Source organism: Eretmochelys imbricata, chromosome 3, assembly GCF_965152235.1.
Source record: "Eretmochelys imbricata isolate rEreImb1 chromosome 3, rEreImb1.hap1, whole genome shotgun sequence".
NCBI classification, from domain to species: domain Eukaryota; kingdom Metazoa; phylum Chordata; order Testudines; family Cheloniidae; genus Eretmochelys; species Eretmochelys imbricata.
Window position 1 is genome coordinate 208,750,083 of NC_135574.1, and position 21,895 is coordinate 208,771,977.

A 21,895-nucleotide genomic window follows, 5' to 3' on the forward strand; every position below is an offset into this window, starting at 1 on the left:
TTCTCCCCCCCAGCCCAGTCTGCTCTGGCTTTCCAAGCCCAGAAATGGCGCTGCGCCCTAAGAAGCTGCTCTGGGAACTGCCCTCTACTGTCAGCGACTTGGCATCTCCCTTGCCTGGGCCCCAGCTCCACTGCCACTGAAGATCCTCCTGCTTTGGGAGGAGCTGCTGCTGCCGCCACCACCACATCGTCTGCTCCGCAGTGCAGCTGGCCAAGTCCTGAGCCAAACTTGTCCAGCTCCGAGTGCAGGATGCAGCCTGAGCAGCATGCTGGGTCCATGTGAGCCACCTACCATTTGAAGATGGTGCTAGCCCGCCCCTGAAGGAAGCGCGGGGCAGCGACAGATGAAGCATGGAATTCTTTAAAAAGCATGCCTTCCACTCTGCATGCCACAGGGCACAGCCAGGAAAATCCCAGAACGTTCACTGCCCGGTAGCAACGCAAAGGAACACGGGATAGCCTCGGCGAATGCCACGTCCTCAGTGCCCAGAAAAACCGCGGCTGTGCTAACACAAGGGTACGCGTTGACAGAGGACAGGCTGTCCCATGGGCATGCTATCCGGGGGGGCCTCATACAATGTGCATCACCAAACACGCTGCAAAAAGCTGTCGACTGAACCATCCTGTCCCCGTGTAGAGATTAAATTTACAACTGCTTGCTGGTGCTATATGGCTGGGGGGGGCACCCAGCGATCACCTTCTTCCACTCTCCCTTGAGCCAGGGCCCTTTGTTATCATTGAATCAATACAACACGGGAGAAACAGCCCTTAGCTAGCAACGTCAAACATCCTAACTTGCAGTTGAATCCCTTTCCTGTCCACAGTCCTTCCCCAACCCTCTATTCACAAGGCGTTTGTGGGGCCCGGTGGCTGAGAGCACCCCCCACAGCCTCTGCCAGATCATCATTCCCTCCCCTTCATGGTGCTCTAAGCATTGCAGTGACACTGCGAGGGCTGTTGCGTTGGACGTGGTACATACACACAGTGGGAGGCAGCCCCAGTCCAGATGAGTTTACAGTCTAAATAGATGGACAGAGTGTGGTAGAAGAGACGGGTTATCTCCCTTTTGGTGCCTCATGCTCTGGTTCTTGAGTGGCCGGGCCGTTTCTTACAACACTTGCCTATGCGTCAGCATCAAAGAAACCACTTATTGAGTAGCAGGTCTGTGCTTGGCCCGTTTATCTCGGAGAACGGCTGCTAATAACCCCTGATGGTGAAATGGTTAGACAAATGAAACAAGCTGTCTGAGAAGGGAGTGAAGTGAGCTTTCCAAAACATCACATTCCAAACTTCCTTTGTGTGTCCACGCTTCTCCCTCCATCACTTCCGTGTCCCGCCCCCGAGGGCCATTTCGAGCCTGGAACCACACGATTTCTGGTGTCCAGCTGAGGAGAGGTGGAGTGTCGTGGCTGTTTCCCAACCTCTAGCGGAGTTGCCCCCTTTCTGGATGCCGTTCAGTCCTCTCTTGCAGGGGTGATTTCTCTCCTGGGCTCCTACAAATGCTTCTGAAGAACGAAAAGCCTTGGAAGTGGGCCAGACTACATCAAAGGCCAGACATGCTCTGGAAACTCTTAACTCCTTCCCCGTTTCAGGTGACCCAAGGCGAACACTTGCTGTCCTCTCATTGTATTTGGTATATTTTTCAGGAGCCTGCAGCAAGCACCCTATATGTATGGCTTCCCCATTGTGCAGCACCTCTCTCACTATGGGAAGGCTGTATTTAAATGGCCCAGTGCGGAGATGTTGGGGCAAGCAGGTCTGATGGTCACCATTGTGGCACTGCAGAGGAAGTGAGGTAGGTCGCTTGGGCAGCTAGGACAAAAAACACTCGGCTTGGCAGGTCCAAACCAGCACCTCACTCTACCTGCAAACCAGTCCTCGGCCAGTGCAGATCCAGGAGCACAGCTGTAATGGGCTCTCTGGCTGAGTTGGTGTTTAGGAGGCCAGCTGCTGTATTCAGCGCCAGCTGGCTGTCCCAAAGTAGCTGGGGATCCGGTGACACACCCTGCTGGGGGTGCTGTGCAGATGAAAAATAGCTGGCAAGTTTGGAATTGGAAGGCTGTCTGTAAATGTCACGTCTATAACTGCCCAGCTGTCCTCTTAGGTTCCCAGGACACGAAATGGAGCCGCTATCAGTGTGTGTCTGGTGGTGGTGGGAGGGGGTTCTCTCTCTCTTTCTTTTACTGGATAGTACTTTTTGCTTTGGGTGACCTGGACAAACCTGCAGTGTCTGGCAGGGAGTAAGTTGGGCCCTGCCCTCTGTACTCAGAATTTCCCCTGGAAGGAAATTTATTTCTGGGAAGCAGGAAATTTGCAAGAGGCCAACTCTGTTTCATCCCTGGGAGTAGGATGACCACTCATCCCGAATTGGGCAGGACAGTCCTGAAATGCAGAGTACAAGTCCTGGTCCTGGGCTGAATGACTCCAGAACAACAAGTATCCCGGATTCCCTGCAGCACCGCTCCAAGCCTGCCAGAGGCTCGGGGTGGTGCCAGGCTCTTTTGGGGGGGAAGGGAGGCTGAAGTGGGCCTAGCCCCCCTTGCCATGAGACTCCGCCCCTGCTCCTCTTCCCCCCAAAAACCCCACCCTTGGCCAAGCCGCAGCTGGGCTATGCTAAGAGCCACGTAGGGACCCCGCAGTGCTGTGGGGAGCCCCAGGCCCTCCATCTGCCCTTGGGGGTGGGGACACGGGCCAGGGGCTACTCACAGGGCTCCTGCCTGTGTCCTACTTTTGCCTTTTGAAAAGGTGGTCACTGGAACTGGGCATGGGGATAGGGAACTGAGCATTTTGAAAGTCAGGCCTCATTTATTTTGAGCCTCACTTAGGCCTCCAGGTTTGAGGATTTTGGCCACTGTTATTGCGTTAGTGACCTTTGAATGGGAGCCGCTGGCTTCTAAGAAAGAGACTTTAGCACTGTGCCTAGCAATGTGCACTTAAAGGTCTTTATTCCAGGGGCTGGCCACAAGCGTTTCCTCCCCAGACGGCAAAGAGACCCAGGGTCTCAGCAGCGCTCCCAGCCGCAAGCTGCAGCACTTCTGGAGTAATGTCGCAGCGAGTGTGATAAAGGATGGAATCCAGGGGCCAGTGGATAAGTGGAGGTAGGGGCCGTCCAGTCCACTTGCCTCCAGAGCAAGGGAGGGCACACACATAACCAGGTCAGTAACAGTCATCTGCAAAGCAGTGTGGGATAGCCACTGGACAAGTGCCAAAGTAGTCTGCAGCAGTATTCGATGCACAAGAACAACCGCCCGGACTAACTCACTTCAGAGCAAAGTAAGTTGACTTTGAAAGAGGACTCCACAGTAGGCGATAAAAGTGCAATTCACTGTAGCACACTGACTCCACAAACTACATGAGCATTTTCAGCACAGATTACCTCGATTTAGTTCAGATAAACCCTTGCAGAGAGTGGCTCATTTGCATTCCTAAGAGCGGGGTGCAGCAGAGCTAGCTAGAAGCAGACAGTGCAAGGGATGCAGGTGAAGAGACACGACAGGGAACAGCAGCCGTGCTGTGTGTATTTGCTCACCTCATGCAGGCAAGGTACATTCTAGCGGCACTGTTTGCTTCTGAGCAGAGACTGAGTGTGCTCTGCTCCAAATCACCTGGGTTGTATTGGTCCAGGAAACTGAGCATCAGCCGGCTGTGGCGGGGGTGTCTGATCTCAGCTCAGGAGGCTGGTGAACGGTGTGGGATTTCCCGGCGTGGGATTTCCCAGCGTACCTCATGGAGTTAGGAACTCAAAAGCCCTAATTTAACTTTCCTATCATTGTGGCTTAGGAAATTCGTTCGGCTTTAAGCTATCAGATTTGCTCTGAAGGCAAAGATTAACACGTTTTTTTCAGACACAGCTGAAAGAAACTACATGCGTAACAGGTCTTTAACACGCAGGGTAATTTTTTAAAAACTGATTTAACTGTTGGTTTCCTCCTAGCTCAAACACAGTTCCTGCCCTCTAAACATTTCATTCGGCTAAGTCTCCTTGAAAACTCATTGGCCATGCCTGTCTTTGGGAAAATGGGTTGTAATTAAGCAAAGTCATTAATTTTTGTATGATTTGGGACCCCAATCCTACTTCTATTGATGTCAATAGGAGGTTTTTTGCCATTGTCTGCAGTTGCATCAGGATTGGACACAAGGTGAATGTGCCACGGCCTTTTGGATGGTTGAAGCTTAGAGAAAACAAAGGTCCTTCTCGGACAGATAAACAGATGTGCCTTGAGCTCAGTTAGCAGAGTCCTGCATTTCGGGCACTGTCAAACCCAGGTTTCTCGCTCCAGCACTGCCATGTTACATGGTTTATTCGGGAAAGTGGAAAGCCTTCCCGACGAGAACCTTTTAGCCACAATGCGACTAAGGAGGGCTTGGTTTTGATCTCCCTTTTAATAAGGGAAAGGAAAAAAATCAGCATGTCTTCAGCCTTTCACGGTTCTAGCTCACTGAGGGCTGGACCAGAGCCCTGAAAATCCATCAAACCGAACAAGTGCTTTTACATTAACATTTTAAAACGGCCCCTTTTGACATTTTTACAAGCAATTTAATAGTAACTGGGCAGATGGCCACACAAATTGTCACATAAAACCATAAAATCCTTTTTACACTGGCTCACATGCAAGAAACAGTTTTCAAGGACAAGAGGTGCCTAGTTTTCTAAAACAGTTTACAATTCTGTTAGCGAAAACCAGAGGAGAAATAAAAGCAGCCCCAGACGAGGAAGACAGCCTGTCTCCCCAAACCAGTCAGGGTTACTTTTCACAAGTGAAAGTAAAATACCAGGATCTGGTAAAATTCCCCACCAAAATTCCCCTATAGATCAAAGGGGCAAATGCACATGCTCAATTTCAAGAGGAGGCAAATGAGCCTGATGGGAAGCAGGTGTCCCAGGCCCTGCCCCAATATCACAGTGACTCAGACAAAGCCACCCATTATTGGGCCAGCGGTCAGGTGGAGAGAACGCTGACATCCCTTGGATAAGCATTCTTATGGGCCAGCTTTTTCAAAGGGATTGCAGTTAAGGCACAGAGGTTCAGTAACTTGGTTGGTAGGCAGTGTCCCGGGGGTTAGGCACTGGCTGTGAAACCAAGCGAGCCAACCAAGTTCTAATGTAGGGGCTAACAGCCTGTCACGACCGAGGACTTCTCAGCAGCATTTGGAGCACAGGCAGGGTGCCTGGCTAACCTAGCTATACAGCACGTGTGTACTTGGTCAGGTGGACACTGAATGAGATGGGGCTCCTCAGCAGCCTGGCAGCTTGGCCAGTATCCTCCACGTCTTCACATTAATAATATTGCGATCCAGCCGTCCTAGGTATTGAAAGTTTTGTGGTGGGAACCCCAGACCCTTAAGGTAGTAAGATGGCCAACACCTATTGAAAGTCACTGGGCAGTGGGTGCCTAACACCCTTCGGTACATTAGAAAATCCCAGCCTTAGAACTATACTTCCACTTGCTTTCACAAGAAGAAATGTAATCTCCACACACACAAACCCCGGCCCCCAGAAATTCCCAACACACTGAGGTCACTAAAGGACAATAGACTTTCTTATTACATCATTTACAAATCCCAAGCACTTCAAAAGCAAGACACAGAACAGCCAACACATAAAGGCCATACACTCAACCAAGGAAAGGTAGGGAGGGTCCAGTGGACTGGGAATCAGGACACATGGGTTCTCTGCCATTGGTCTGCTATGGGACCTTGAGCAAGTCACTTCATTTCTCTTGTGTCTCTGTTTCCTGCACCATCCCTCGGCTTATCCATCTACACTGTAAGCTCTTCAGGGCAAGGATAGAGGTGCACTATCCAGCACCCCTGGGGTCCTGATCTCAGCTGGGGCCTCTAGGTCCTACTGTAATACCATCATAACAATTCCCACAACATAAACCCATCCAGTACAGAGCAGATATTTGTATTCTGTTGACACTCGACATGCTAGATGGTGTCCAGATAGAGGAAGAGCGCACCTGCCCTGAACAGCTGGTATTCCAAGGTAACATCCAAAGGGTGCGGGGAAAGAGGTGATGGAGCTTATATACCGTCTTCTCTCATTCAATAAAAATTCATCATTCAGTGTGTGTCTAATAAAACTGTAAGGCTCGGTCTACACCGATTTGTCTCCATATAGACATTTCAGGCAGGGCTGCAAGTTTTTAAAGCTGAAATAGTTCTGCCTGTACAATTCCTACTCTGGACGTCGTCATCACGCTGGGATAGCTACTCTCCCCAGGAGAAGCACTTTTATAGAGATAAGTGCAGCATACTACAGGGATTGGACCAGCATAGCTAACGCACAAGTTGTTTTAATTTCAACATTTCCCCCTTCTCCTCCCCCCGGATCTGAAGGAAGTCACATTTCTCCACCAGCGGCCCCCAAATCCATTGCTGTTCTTTGAGGGAATTTTAACAAGTACACTCAGCACAGTTCTTATTTGTATGACTCAGCAGGTGGATTCCACTTTTCCCAGCACAAAAGAGCACAGAAGGACGTGAAAGCAGAGCTCTGCCTCTGGAAAGCTAGAGAGCTAACAGACTGATGTGGCACCTGCTGCTAAATGATGGCGCCACTGTTTCCACGGGCAAAAGCATGACGTCTTAATGAGCTAACACGTCAAAGCATGAAAAGTGAATACAACTGGACCATTTATGGCCTTAAATAGACTATGGGAAAAGGTGCTTTGCTAACAAATTCTAAATATGCTTTTAAAACCCCAGTGCAGCCAGGACAAGTCCCAGGATTGGCCAGCAAGCCAAAAACCAACTGGGAAAATATTCTGTTTGGTTCCAGCAAGCAGGAAAAGTCCACGTTGGGCCAGCTTGGGGGGCGGAGGGGAGGGAAGTGGCTTTACAGCCAGGGATTAGGGCATTTGCCTGGGATGTAGGAGACCCAGGTTTGAACCCCCACTCTGAACAGGGACTTGAAGTCAGAGGTTCCCACTCCTAAGGGAGCATCCTAACCACCCGGCTATAGCTATTCTGGGATGGTCTGCTCTCAGTTTCTCCCGCTGAAGTTGTTCCACTTTGTGTAAATATTTAAATATTCATTGGGTCAGAGAGACAGTGTGAGAATGACTGTCTAGCTTGGTGGTTAAGGCACTCACCCAGGAGATATGGGTTCAAATATCTCCTCTGCATCAGACAGAGGCCGCCCTAGTTATAGGGGCCATGATGGAGGGGCAGCTGGGACAAACCTGCCAAGCTAGGCCTATGAGGAGGGGGCGTGGCATGCTGAAATTTTGCCTAGGGTCTCAGATTGCCTTGAGCAGCCTCTGGACAGACAGCAGATGTGAATCCACATCTCCTACCTCCCAGGTGAGGGCCTTAAATCCCAAATGTAGCCTAGAGGCTCTATTTAGTTGCAAATCAACATGTTTTAATGGTTCCCAACCAATGAGAATCAACCTCTCTTCAGGAAAGAGTACAAATTGCAAAAACAGATTTAAATGATTTCCATCAAGCCACCATGCTAGCTAGTTACAATTTGAAGAGTAAGAGTGTGGTGGTGACATTCTACAGGAAAGGATACAAGGAACAGGAACAGAAGACATGAATATGGGTATTTGCTACATGTCTCCAGGAGAGGGAAATGAAAGCTTCTTGGACCAGCTCTCACAGTAATCTAAAACTACAGAAAATCCCCCAGCAATGGGATATGACTTAACAGGTATCAGGAAGAAAATTCCTAAATTACAGGATTTACTCTAGGCACATACATTATGTTCTGGAAAGTTGGGATTTCAACTAAAGCAGCTACCCGGACTCGGCTTCTGAGGGGCAGGGAACGAGCAGATGAGAAAAACTGCAACGGTTGGAACCAGGATCTACGGTGCAATAAAGGGTGAGAGCGTCAAAGCAGCAACCATCAAGGTATGACCTTTCAGAAAAGCACATTTGGGGCAATTCAGAAAATATCCAAGTGAAATGGGAGGAAACATGGAAATTCACGAGTATAGCAAAAGAAAATTCTAGGAACCCCTGAAAGCACAACAAATCACGGAGCCTCTGAAAAAGAATGCAAGGAATAAAATTTGGCCAGTGCGGCTCCACAAGGAACTGACTCAAAGATCTGGGGACACTCGCAAACCTGTCCTGAAAATGGAAAAGCAGAGACATCATCAGACAAGAAGAATCATTCACTGAGGCTTGCAGGGAAAGACAGGAGGAGGGGGGAAAAGCAGTAAGTCAGTAGTGCCAAAGATGTCAAAGAGAATATGAAGGGCTTTCAAAACAAAGGGCAAGTGGCAGTAGGAAGAAAGTAGGTTCGTTAATAAGTGCGGGAGGCAGAATTAATGGTTTACTCAAAAATGACTGAACTGCTTTTTAAAAAGCATCAAAAAATACAGAAAAGATCTTTGAACATGGGTAAGAAAGATCTTGTAAAAATAGAAGTCAGCTGATCTGAGTGACATGCACTCAGGAACCGAGGGACTTTGCTGCACCTGTCTTTGAACCACCACTGGAAATGGGAATTCCAAGAGACAGGCAAAAAAACAAACGCAGAACCATTTTTTAAGAAGTGCATTATCCTGGAAATTATGGCCCTGGAAATCCTGCCTCTACTCCGACTAATCCAATGGAACAAGGTATTAAGAGAAAAAAATGGAGTCACAGAACTATGAGCAATAGGCAGCATGACTGCAGGTTATAAAGAGCACTTGTCAATCAAATGTGATTGATTTTAGAAAGAAGTGAAAAGCAAATGGCTGACAGGAACTCAGTAGCTGTAATATACACACATGAATTTTAACCGCGCTTTTGATATTGTCTCAAAATCAGATATTGAAAAATTCAGAATTGTGTAGCTAGGAATGCTACCAGGTGGACTGAAAACTGGTTAAAAATACAAAGAAGCCATAATAGGCAGGGCATCAAATTTGGGGAAGTGTCTAGCAGAGAACACCATAAGCACTCGGTCTTTGGTCTAGTCTTACAGGAGGTTTGCAAGGCAACAGGGTGGCAAAAAGGCCAATATAATTTCAGGCTTCATCTGTGGAGGGTGATCACATCATGGAGCCGGCAATTAATAGATTCTCTGTGTAGCACCACGTGATGGCACCTGGAACACTGCATTCTGCTGGCAGAAATCTACTGTAGCATCGGGGGGGATTCAAATAAATAAGGCAAGACCATATTGTCAGAGAGATCCAGCACTCTTCAGTCCACCCACAGCCCTTTCACAATGGCCTGCCTCCCCTACAGCAGAGGACAGCACCCCCAAACAACACATCATTTCCCCTTCTATTGCCCTGTGCTGTCTAACCACACCCACTTGCGACCCAGCCAGTGGGGGAGGGGCAGCCAATTAAACAAACGATCACAAGCTGGAATTCGGAGCAGTACAAAAACCAAGGGAGGGAGGCTGGCAGGGCTGATGTAGGGGGGGCATTTTCGTCAACACGCTAGGTCCTCACACCCACGCTGTGTCTAAATCACGTGGACTCTTGGGCATGTCTCCAAGACACAGCCACAAAGCTAGAACTCGTGTCCAGGCTCTCACCTGGCACCTCTGTTCCTGCAGCACCCTTCCCTCTGGCCTCGAGGCCATCTCGCTCCACTCGCATCCCTTCAGAATGTCGCTGCCAAAATCCTTTTCCTAGCCAGTCCCTTTGATCATGCCCCCCTCTCTTTGCACCCCTTCCCTGGCTCCCCGTCCTCTACTGCATAAACCAACAACTTGTCTTCACTTTCCAGGCCCTGACAGGTCTATCCCCACCTACCATCTCTCATTCGACTCTCGCCTCTGATCAGCCACCATTACCCATTTGTTACATTTTCAAACAAGCACCTCCATGCTGCCCTCCAGCTCGGGAAGAGCTCCCCATACACATCTGCAAAGCCACCTCATTGTCCGGGTCTGGTCCCTCCTCCACACCTCCTTTGCCTGATACCTACCCGAAAAAAACCCAAAAAACCCACACCCCAGGCTGCTGGTGTGCTGATACCACCACCTGCCTATCATGCTGACCAATGTCACCTCTGTGTTTCCTGGTACTCCCTCGCTGGTTTTTCTTCATAAGTCTGTCCCGTTTTCTTAGGCCGTGAGGCTCCTGGGGCAGGGACTCTCTCTTTGTTCTGTCTGTACAGCGCCTAGCACACTGGGGTCCTGATCCATGACGAGGGCTCCCAGGCACCAGAGGGATATAAATAATAAATTAAAAAGCTAGGAGTAGACAAAGCCTACTAGAGCACATACAAACAGGGAACAGCCACACACTGGTCCCCAGGAGATGGGCTGCATGATCTGACAGATCTTTTTCATCTCCACCCTCCACTACGTCATTTCTTCTAAAGCTCTTTGATACCATGGCCTCCAGCTGGGATCATTCCACACGCGGAGAAAAACACAGTGCGAGCAGCCCAGACTTCAGCAAAAACTTAATCCACTCCAGCAGCTGCCTATGATTATTGCTGCCCAGCCACCCACTCCTTCGGCAGACAGGAAACTTGACAGAAGAGGAGGTTGCAGAGAAGCGGTATCCCCGAAAAGGTGGTAACAGCCATTACTCATCGAATCGGTTTATAAATTAAGATGATCAGCTGAGCTCCATTTTAGCCAGGTCCCAGGACAAGCAGCAGCAAGATTGCACTAATACAACCACAAATACGTACTGCACCTAAGAACCTAGCAAGCAGTCACGGTTCGTTTATGTATGCTAGCGAGACATGCCAGAAAACAACAGATACGGTATGAAAACAGATAGGTTACTACCTAGCTGCTTTGATAGCAGAACTGCTGCAGCATAAAATGTCACTCACTCAATCTCAAACCCTTGTTAGAAACCAATCTTAATTACAACTGTAATTTTCCACTACATTCATCTGATGAAGTGGGTATTCACCCACAAAAGCTTATGCTCCAATACACCTGCTAGGCTATAAGGTGTCACAGGACTCTTTGCCCCTTAATTACAACAGTAATTCAGACCAATCTTCGATCCATTTAGAATTCAAAGTTAGCAGCTGGAGAGACAACACATGGGAAAATGTCTGGCTTTTAGGCAGAGACAAAGATGGGTAAGGTAATATCTTATTGGACCAACTTTTGTTGGTGAGCAAGACAAGCTTAGGCAAGCATTTGGTAATCTCAGACTCTCTTACTGACCAATATAACTCAGATTTGTTTAGATCTGAATACTCATCATGATTGAAAACTGGCTAAAGGGTGAAGTGGTACTGAATTGCAAGGCACATCTAGCAGGTGGGGTGTTGCAGGGATTGGTGTTAGGCTCAGTTTTATTTAGCATGTCATTAATGACCTGGAAGAAGGCATAAGTACATCAGAGCATGTCAATTAAGTTGCCGGGGATACCAAGTTAGAAGTGCAGCAAAGACTAAGAAGGATGGAGAACAACACAAAGGCATCAAACAAATGAGTCATCGTGGAGAAATACAATTTAACAGACCTGGAGAAAAATAACTCCAAGTGTATTCAGGTCTTTGGTGGATGAGAGGTGCTTAAAAGCAGTAGTCACAAAGGAGAACCAACAGCGGACAATGATGAGATGTTGGTTTGGAACATTTTATTTTTTATCTGGGGCTAAAAGACAACCATAGTCAAACCAAGGCAAACAGGACAAGTTACAAAGGATATTGTTTCCATGCAAGCAACTGGACCACTTCACAGTACTCCCAGTCTGGAGCTTCCCTCACTCGCAAGAGCATCAATATGTTCCTTAAAAGGACAATCCGGACTCAATCAACACTCCCAGAGTTGTGCTCAGGCCATCTTATTCAAACGGAAAGTGTCACTGGAAATTTAAAGGCAGGTCCTCTTTAGAGTCAATACATCTGATTTAGTCATGCAATACTATGAGTATTTATTAGGCAGCCTAATATGCATATTAAGAAATAAAGATATTCCAGCTGGAATAAACGAACGCCCAGTTTTCAGACCCCCATCGTGCAATACAACAGCCTCCGAGAGTGCAAACATTCAGGAAGCACAAGACTGAGTTGCAACAGAGCCAGACTGAATTCAGCCTTCCTATTTCCTTTTCTGGAATGAAGTCCTGTAACTGATGCATTACGAAGCTCAGCTTCACAGGGCTGTGAGAGCAGCTGCTGACCAAGCACAGCACCGCCACCAGAGCTAGGGCTGGAGCCATTTCTCCACACTGCACTATGTTTTTAGGACAAAGCTACTCAGACCTTTGGCAAAAGGTCACGCTGGCAAACTGCCCTGTGAACAGAAGATCTATTCCTTGCGCAGAATGAAGGAGGCTGCTGATCTGTCTAAATTGAGGTGCCTCCACCTGGATCCAAGCAGCCTGGTGGTCGCACTACATGCGTGGGACCCGCAGTCGCCTGGTCAAGCAGAGGGTGGCTGCGGCTAGCACCTAAGGAGCCCCTATTTTAAGATTCTGCTGCTGTAGTTACAGTTATGGCACCATTTGTCTTCCAACCATGTTTTCATGAGCCTATAACTTTCCAACACATGCATGAGGGCGGAGGGGGACTTCAATTAACAATGCAGAAGAACTCACAAGAGATTTGCTAAAGATAGCACCATTGGGTTCCCTATTGATTGTTCCCCAAAGACTCTGGATCAGACAGGATCAGCATCTAAAGACAAAAGGGTTTTTTCCCCATAACTATCAGCACCACAAAATCCATCTGGGATGTTCAAAGAAAGGTGGGCTCCTTCCAGCTCATCCATCATCACCATAAAAAATTCATTAGGTCAAATTCAGCCTTGTTTTGCTCCCAAGACACTGTGGCTGCACAGTTGTGAAGGTAGAGTTCCATTCTACAAACAGACTTCAACAATTCTGCTGATGGGCCTACCCCAATGGAATCCTTCTCCTCACCTTAACTAGAGGTGCAAGGACTTATTCATCACTAAAGCAAGCAGTTATGATACTGAACACAAACCTGGAGCAGATCTGTCAAGGAAGAAGGGACCACTGTAAGAGTATGTAATGTCCTGGAATTTCCTAACTTTTCAAAGCTTGATTTCACAGCATGTATGTTATTGCTTGTTTTTTCCCATTTAACATTAGAGGTGCAGTAATGCCTCTATGGGTTCAGTTTCTCATTTAAAGGAATGGTCCCATCCTCTTTATATTGAATGAATGTATCTTGTGCATATCACCCAAATTTACAGCACAGTGAGTAAAAATACTGAAGTACTGAAAATCCCTAGAAATGTCAATGAAATATTACTTGGTAAAAGTCCAAATTAATGTTAAAGTGGGAGCTTTTAGAAAGTTCAGTGCAACTTTTCTCAAACTCCTTTAAGTTAAAGTGGCTGGTTCACGATTCATGCTTTCCACATACCAAAGACATACTGACAGCATTCCAGGGGACTTTCCTTAAACTAAACCAGAATGGGACACTTATTCCCAAATCGAACGTCCACACAGGGACTTGCACCACTATAACTAAAGGTGTGAATTAAAGCTGATTTGAGTTATTTTAAGGCAAGTTTGTGTGCAGCTGGGGCCTCAGGCACAAAGGATGGAAACCAAGCAGCGGGGCTCCCCAGCATGTGAGGCACAGCTGGGAAGCCAATCACTCCTGCACAGCTGGGTGGCTTTAATTGCATGATCAGAGAACAGGACACTGGGCTTCCAGGTACTCAACTCCTTCTACATATCTGCACAACAGCCCATTGCCAGGGAAATCCAGCTCGGTTCACTGTGTTTGAGTGCTCCCAGAGCCAGAAAGTGCCAGCCCTGCCTTTCCCAATTCAGAGCAGTGTGTTCAGAGGGTGGAGTGGGCAAGTAGCAGAAGTCCCACAACCCCTGAAAGCTGACAAATTTAATCCAAGTCAGGAAGGATGACACATCTGCTCTGGAATGAAACTTAAGTATATTGTTGGTCAGCCTGGAAAGAGGCTTTTTAAAAATAAATTCTAAATCCATTTGAGCCTTTCTTGATTTAGCCAATCGCTCTGGGGCCCCACAGGAAGACATCCTGCCAGGCACAGTAGCTAGCTTCCATAACTATTCTTCTACGATTCAGTACAAACCCTGTAATCACAGTGAAGCCATGAGATGTGGACCATTTAATTTCATTGTTCACGGGGTTTCACATACATGCTGTTCCAGCGGGCATCTACCTTAAAGGTGGCATCTGAGGCAGCTATCAGCCAGGGGGCCTTTCATTATGTCATTTTTAGCAGCAGCTGGGAACAAGTCCAATGGGGCATCAAGGCTAGTTACTACCAATACTTGTCAGTGTCTATGGTCAGTGCAAAGAGTCCCAGATTTGATTAGGACTTTGAGTATTAAGACTACACTTGGAACACACAGAAAGGTCCGTTCCAAGAAGGCTTCCGATAGTGAGGTTATATTACACTTTATTATGGGAGTGCCCAAGAGCCTCAAACAGGATCTGGGCCCCAAGCCATAAAGCAAAACAGTTCTGACCCTGAAGAGTTCATAATCTAATTAAGACATGACAACAAGTGGGAGTAACAACCACAAGAAGAGGAGGACTAGTGACCAACACATAGGCACCTAGGGACATAGATGATTAGCCTGCCTGAAGTCAAAGATTTGGTTTTAAAAAATAAAATCATGATACAAGCCATTTGCCTGGGTGGCACTAACCTGTGGAGCCCAAGCCCCACTGCCCCCACCCCCCGGGGAGTGGGGGGGCCCAAGGGCTTCAGCCCCAGGCAGGGGGCCTGTAACTTGAGCCCTGCCACCCAGGGGTGAAGCCCTTGGGCTTCAGCCCCAGGCAGTGGGGCTTGGGCTTTGGCAATAGCCCCAGGCCTCAGCAAGTCTAAGCCAACCTTGACAACCCCATTAGAACAGGGTCCCGACCCACTTTGGGGTCCCAACCCACAGTTTGAGAACAGCTGGATCAGATCATTACTGGTTACTGTCTGCAGTTCTGATGTCTACATTCCTAAAAGGATGTTGACAAACTACAAAGAGCTCACAAGAATGATTCAAGACCTGGAAAACCTCCCATAGAGGGAAAGTTTAAGAAGCTCAGCTTATTATGTTTATTAAAGAGAAAGTTAAGAGAGACTTGACCACGGTCTGTATGTAGCTATACGTTAGCTATATGGGGAGAAAATTTCTGATAGCAGAGAGCTTTTCAAACCAAAGACACAACAAGCTCCAATGACCGGAAACTGAATTTAGATAAATTAAGGATGAAGACAGAGTGCAAATCTTTAAACCCAGAGGGAAATTAGCAATAGGAAGAATTTATCTAGGGATACAGTGGATGTGATCACCACAGGAATTCCTGGGTGAAATTCTCTGGCCTGAGTTGTACAAGAAGTCAGACTAGACGATAGTCCCTTCTGGCCTCAAAATAAATTAACCCCCTCTCATTCCTTAAACACCAGAGACCTAGTGACCAGTCCTTGGGGTCAGCCACAGGATTCCCATTCTATGGGAAGCCACTACAAGAAGTGCTCTTCAAAGTAGCAGCCAACCCACTTCCTATTCCCTTTACTTCCCCCTTAAATCCCATCTCAAACCTACCGTACAAACTTCTTCCAATATTTTCACCTCTCTAAGAGTCATCCCTTTACTTCTACTTATTTGCCTTTTACCACCCCAAAAACATTTCTTCCCTCCTTGGTGTGTAGTCTTCTCTTTCTTGTAGGTTGTGTGCACACGCACACATCTTGCCACCGAACTCAGCTGATAGATAGATGGCATCTTTACTCATTCTGCATAAATCCCTCTCTTTAGTCCCCTGATCATTGCTGTTCTTCTTTGAACTCTACTTTGTCAATACCCAGCTGGTAACATGCTCAGAAGCAAGCATAACAGTAAGTCACCCAGAGCTGTAGAGAGAAACTACTACTTCCCTGCTCCGTGTTGTGATTCAGCCTCGGAATATGAGTATGTAGCCCCAAATTGCACTGGCTTTTTTGCAGACATATCACATTCCGAGTTCCTATCCAAGATCCTGTCCTCTCACCCAAGGTCTCTTTCAGCGTCACTGCTATCCAGGTTTCTGCTGCCAATTTATAGTTTATTCAGAATATTTTAGCTCATTCAAGTTGCTCAGTCACCGATTGCAAGTTTCCTTAATATTCTTTTATTTTCACTTAATTCCTCCCCATCAGTACAGAGATGCTCTTAAAAACCCTACACATTCGCCAGACCCAGAAGAATGGAGAGAGAGACATTTTTGTTCTGGGTTTTCAATCTGCCTAAGTTTTGTGCAAATTTACATACCACGTTGACAGACATGAAGATAAACGGAGAAGAAGCCATTTTGACTCTAACGCTTTTCCTGTTTAAGTTATCATCTAAGTAACCAAAGGGCCTCTCTGCATGGATTTGTCAACCAAAAGACACCAGGTTAATTAAGATCTCCAGTGCCCTCTGGCTTCCAGAGCCTCAAGAGTTGCTACAGGAATTTTTTTGTTCTTGTTCTTCACCTGTCATAAGCAGGTCTATTAAATCCAGACATGCCATCATCCATCCATAAGGTTAGCACCCAACACAAATGTTCATGATTACACCAGTGGGTCTTTTTAACAACATCCTAGGATCAACTATGAGTACCTGCATTGCACTAAAGATCTTGGCGTACAAATCAGTCTGAGATTTAGAGCAAAAGGGTTTTCACTACCACGCAAAATCCATATTTGAAAATCAAGTTCTTGAATATGGCGTGTCCACATCTGGTCTGGGTCTAATCCAGCCAGGCACTGTCAACAACAAAAAAGCCATCTACACTTGAGCAGATATAGCCACCTGAGCATCAGATAAAAGTTGGGCCAGCATGGCTCAGTAATGGAAACAACATTTCTTGCTGCTTCTCTTGCTAGAATTCAGGCTTCAGTGAATTCACTGATGCCAAAGGCATTTCTAAACACTTTGCTGCAGCTGGCACCAGGGGCAACAGTACGCTCTTCAAGGAAGAGCTTCGCTCATGAGATGAGGCAAATAGTGCCAGGACGGAGGTGCAGAAGGCTAAGTTTCAGTTCCCTTGCTCAGGCCAAGAGAATACATTAGCCAAAGGAATTACAGCTCAAAAATATCTTCAAATGCTATTGCTATCTATCATTCCAGTAACTTGAGCACTCCGGAGAAGAGAAACAGGTGCTTCTGCAGTCATGCGCTATGGGGAGGGCATCAATACAAGATCTTACATAGACACACAGCATTGAGGAAGAAAATGTAAAAAAGTTTGATAAATAAGTCAGACAACACAGCATTTGAGGTACATTTGCCTTCACAAAGTAGGCAAAGAAATAAGAAGAGTGACACTTGTTTCTAAAAGCCAACTCTGATGTCCAGCAATCTCATTTAAAAGTCTGTCACAAGCACAATTCTCTCCCCTCTGAACAAGAAAAGTGTGTTCATTTGTGTCAGTTTTTCCGCTAAGCTAAGATTCATCTAGCCAGTCATAATTAGGCTGTTTAAAGAACTAAGCAAGACAGGTCCAAATTTTAAGCAACATCCAAATACGGCCACTTCCTCCCCTATAACCTCTCAAGTCTGGTCTTTTCTCTGAATCCTCCAGTGAAAACTCATCTGGCCCCTCATTTCCACCCAGATTACTGCAATTTCTTTATCCTGGCCCCTCTGGTACACTGCTTTCCTCCACTCCATACAAAATACGTTGCTGGTAGAATCGTCTTCAGTGTCCATCAGAGTGACCATGTCCTCCACTGCAAAGAATTCAAGCTGTTTGCCTTAATATTCAGAAGCCTGCATAGCTCGGCCCACCTCGCTTTTATCCACCCTTGCCTCATTTTCCACTGCAGAGCCTCATCTACCTGTATGTCAACTCACTCTCCATGCCTTCTTCACTATGTCATCCCTCCACCCCAAGACCCACATGAGACTACTACCCTCTCCACATCCACTCCTACCAGGAGTCCTATGGGAATCTCGCTGACCAATGAGGACAAAAAGCAATTTGGGAATCATTTACATATCCTATTTTAAAAGTGTTGTTGACAGGCGGGACCTCAGTTACACCCCATCATCCTACACTGCCTGCCTTTAGATCGTGAGCGCCTCAGGTCAGGGATTGTGTCGTCTTCTCTGGTTAGAAAGTGCCTCCCACATGGTGGCAGAGAGAGAGGCTGTGTCTCTAGCTAACAAAAGCAGGGATGAGAGCAGCACAGAAGATGGGAGCAGCACAAGGGAGTTCTGGGAGGCACCTGCCCCAGGTGCGAGAGTGAAGCTATGGAAAGTGAGCTCCCGCTAGGCACTCAAGCCACTCTTCTTCCATTCCTGATACTCCGTTTGGAAAGGCATCCCCAGAGCAGGCTAACCAGGTGTGATGTGGGGGTGGGGGAAGCAGACTGAGACCAAGCTGTGACACTCCAACTCCCCCAAGACCAGAGAACCGGTTACACTATGAACGCCCTAAATGTCCGTGAAAACCAGGCCATATACTGTGGCCCAAACCTACTCACCTTTCTCCGTCAGTCCCAAAGAGCCTCACCACGAACGCTCTTCACCCACAACCCAAATCACTCTGCTCTCAGGTCCTTCAAACCCACCGCTCCCTCCAACCCCACAAAACCCAGAGAGTTTTCTATAAAACCCACCAGAACAAGCACCCGCCCCACCACAGCCCTCCCGCCAGGGGTTCCTACATCCCTCCCCGCTCAGACCCACTGCTGGACAGGCTCGGATACCCGTCCCCCCAGCCAGGATGTAAAGGGATTTCCAAAGCACCTCCCCACCTCACACTGGGCTGCAAACACCACACACACCCCTCCTGCCCCCCAGATACCTCTGCACACCCTCTGCATAGCACCCATTGCCGAAGGATGAGCCCCCCAACTAACCGTGCCCCATAAGCCCACCCCCCCACGCACAGAAGCTCCATATTCCCTACAACGTGCCCCTGCCCCCCACCTTCCCCCACACTAACCCCCATAAACTCCCCACAGCCCACTGCCTACCCCACCCCCACTTCTACCCCCCACACACACCCTGCTCCCCATGCCCCACAGCCCCCCCTACACCGCCAATAACTCCCCACAGCCCCCGACAGCTCCCCACGCCCCACAGCCCCCACACACCCCCGATGGTACCCCACAGCCCCACACCCCGACGGCTACCCCACAGCCTCCGACTCCTCCCAGCCCCCCTACACCCACCCTACACCCCCCGAGGCTCCCCCCCACGGCCCCCCTACGTCCCCCAGACGGCTTCCCCAAGCCCCACAGCCCCCTGACGGCTCCCCACAGCCCCCCCCGGCGGCCCCCCCACGCCCCACAGGCCCCCGACGGCCCGCCCGATGGCCCCCCCACGCCACACAGCCCGCCGACGCCCCCCCACGCCCTCCCGACGGCTCCCCACGGCCCCCCCACGCCCCACAGCCCGCCGACAGCCCCCCACGCCCCCCCGACGGCTCCCCACAGCCCCCCACGCTCCCCCCGACGGCCCCCCCACGCCCCACTGCCCCCTACACACACACAGCCCCGCCCCGCCGCTCACCGGGGCACGCAGCTGGGCGCCGAGCGGTCGATCTCCCAGGTGGCGAACAGGTTCATGGGCACCGGGACCGGCCCGGACCCCGCCGCCCCGCACGGACCCGCCGGGGGCCCGGCCGCGCCGCCCGCCCCGGGAGCCGCCCCCAGCGCGCCCGCCGCCGCCATCCCGATGCCGCCGCCGCCCCGGAGCCGACGCTGGAGGGGGCGGCGGGAGCCCCAGACCCGCGGCTCAGCCCAGCCTCCGCCCCAGCGCCGGGCGGGCGGGCCGGCCTCCGGCCGCAGCCAATCGGAGGGGAAGGGGCGGGAGCCGCGGGAGCCGCGCCCAACCAGGGAGGAGGGGCGTGGCCAGCCGTGGGGGAAACAGCCAATCGGAGCACGGAGGGTCATGTTGGTGGGCGGGGCTTTGCTGGGCGTGGTGACGTGAGGAGATGGCAGGGGCCGCTGCTCTGGGGGGGGGGGCAGCTCGTGAGCTGGGGCGGGTCCCGCTGAGCCCCGGGATCCCCTTCCCCTGGGGCCCAGACCCCCCGCCGGGATAGAACCCAGGAGTCCTGGCCCCGCCCCCCAGCGGACGCAGCCCCGCCGGGATGGAACCCAGGAGTCCTGGACCGGTCCCCGCTGCAGGCAGACCCAGCCCCGTTGGGATGGAACCCAGGAGTCCTGCCCCCACCCATGGGCGCAGACTCGCCGGGATGGAACCCAGGGGTCCTGGACCAGTCCCCGCCCCAGGCAGACCCAGCCCCGTTGGGATGGAACCCAGGAGTCCCGGCCACGCCCCCCCATGGACGCGGCGCCGCCGGGATGGAACCCAGGAGTCCCAGCCCCCCCGCCCCATGGGCGCAGCCCCGCCGGGATGGAACCCAGGAGTCCCGGCCCTCCCTCCATGGACGCGGCGCCGCCGGGATGGAACCCAGGACTCCCGGCCCCCCCACATGGGCGCAGCCCCGCCGGGATGGAACCCAGGAGTCCTGGACCGGTCCCCGCCCCAGGCAGACCCAGCCCCGTTGGGATGGAACCCAGGAGTCCCGGCCGCGCCCCCCCATGGACGCGGCGCCGCCGGGATGGAACCCAGGAGTCCCGGCCCCCCCTCCATGGGCGCAGCCCTGCCGGGATGGAACCTAGGAGTCCCGGCCCACCCACCCCCCCTTCCATGGGCGCAGCCCCGCCGGGATGGAACCCAGGGGTCCTAGCGCACACATTCTTTCTCCTCCTCCTCGAAGGCACCCGTGCAAGGGGCAACCAAGGCCGAGATCCCAGCAGGGCCACTGCCTGGTGGCTCAAACAGGCTGAAGGTTCAGGGGGGACTAGCCCCAAACTTTATTTTCTGAACAGAAATGGACCACACACTTAACAATAGCACTTGGCCTCCGAAACCCTGCATCAGGGAACTCCGGCCAGCCCTGTGGCCTCTCTCCCATAAAAAGCACTAGACCCGTTTAAATGCCCTCCTTCCCAGATACCACCGGCTGCTACAGCTATTTCACAGCATAATCCTACCCAGGGGAGCAAGGTGGGCCCAGCTACAGTGTATACGGAATGGGGTGAAACCCCAAGAGAAACCCTGCACCTCTACGTCAGCAAACAAGTACTCTGTTTAGACCGGAACTCCCCACACAGCAGCTGCAGACTAGAACCAGGGCCATTCTGGATGCTATTTACGATTCCCGAGTCAAGGGGGTGACCGCAGAGCTGAGCGTGCAGATGAATTTTGACAGGCACGCACCCCAACCTCACCCAAAAGCTGACTTCCTTGAAAAAGGTCTTTTTTGACTGAACTGTCCCATGTTCAGTCATAGAGGCGGAGGTGCGGGAAGCCTGAAGTGAATAGGAGGAGATGATCTGCATTTATGAGACACTGAAATTGGTGAGTTTTCATTTTAGAAAAAGTGTCTAATGATATTTTGCCAGGTCAGCTCTCAAAAATGGATCTAAACATTTCAAATCCGTTTGTCCCTTGTTCCTTAGCATGGGACTTATTATGATAGCTTGGAACCTCTGGGAGCTTGGCAAATAGTGTTAAGCTTTTCAAGAGCCTGGTGGAATTTAGAAGCAAGATGCAAGTCTCCAGAATGTGTACATTCAGTGAGACAAGAAAGAGTTTCCATTCAAGTCTGATTGTTTTACTCCCTGCTGGCTCTACAAAATACCCAAACGATACTGTCTATCTGAAATTTGGCCTGTACAGGGACTTAGAGGAGGATTTTTTTAAAGTAAAGTTTATGTTAAACAAACATAAGGTTAGACAAAGCATTTTTGAGATGGGGGGCATTTGGGAGGGAAGGTTTTTAGGCATTTCAGACCATTAGGTACATCTTTGGAACAGCATAGCTCAAACCTGAGTTGGTTTACAAGAACCATGTCTTTACATAGACTGGATTGGACAAGGGCTCTAGGATTCTATCTTCAACGGGGACCAGCACCAGCCACTTCAGAGGAAGAAGCAAGAAACCCTATAGTGTAACTAACTGGCCAGGGTTAAAGTTGGCCTGAGGCAATCTGAAGCATGAAGGTGTATATAGCCCTG

The 21,895-nt window shown here is 49.9% G+C and overlaps 1 protein-coding gene across 4 annotated transcripts in view; it reads right to left on the bottom strand.

Annotated features, from left to right (window-relative positions):
* LOC144263292 (phosphofurin acidic cluster sorting protein 2-like) overlaps positions 1-19,539 on the bottom strand; it is a 113,958-nt gene extending 94,419 nt beyond the window's left edge. For 3 of the 4 annotated variants that reach the window (XM_077814199.1, XM_077814200.1, XM_077814202.1), the window contains exon 1: positions 19,379-19,470. In XM_077814199.1, coding sequence (XP_077670325.1) covers positions 19,379-19,434 — 56 coding nt within the window. In that variant the 5' untranslated portion in view covers positions 19,435-19,470. Of the gene's footprint in view, positions 1-19,378 lie in introns of all 4 variants that reach the window. The other variant, XM_077814201.1, reaches the window with a different exon arrangement.
* Positions 19,540-21,895: the final 2,356 nt, after the last annotated feature.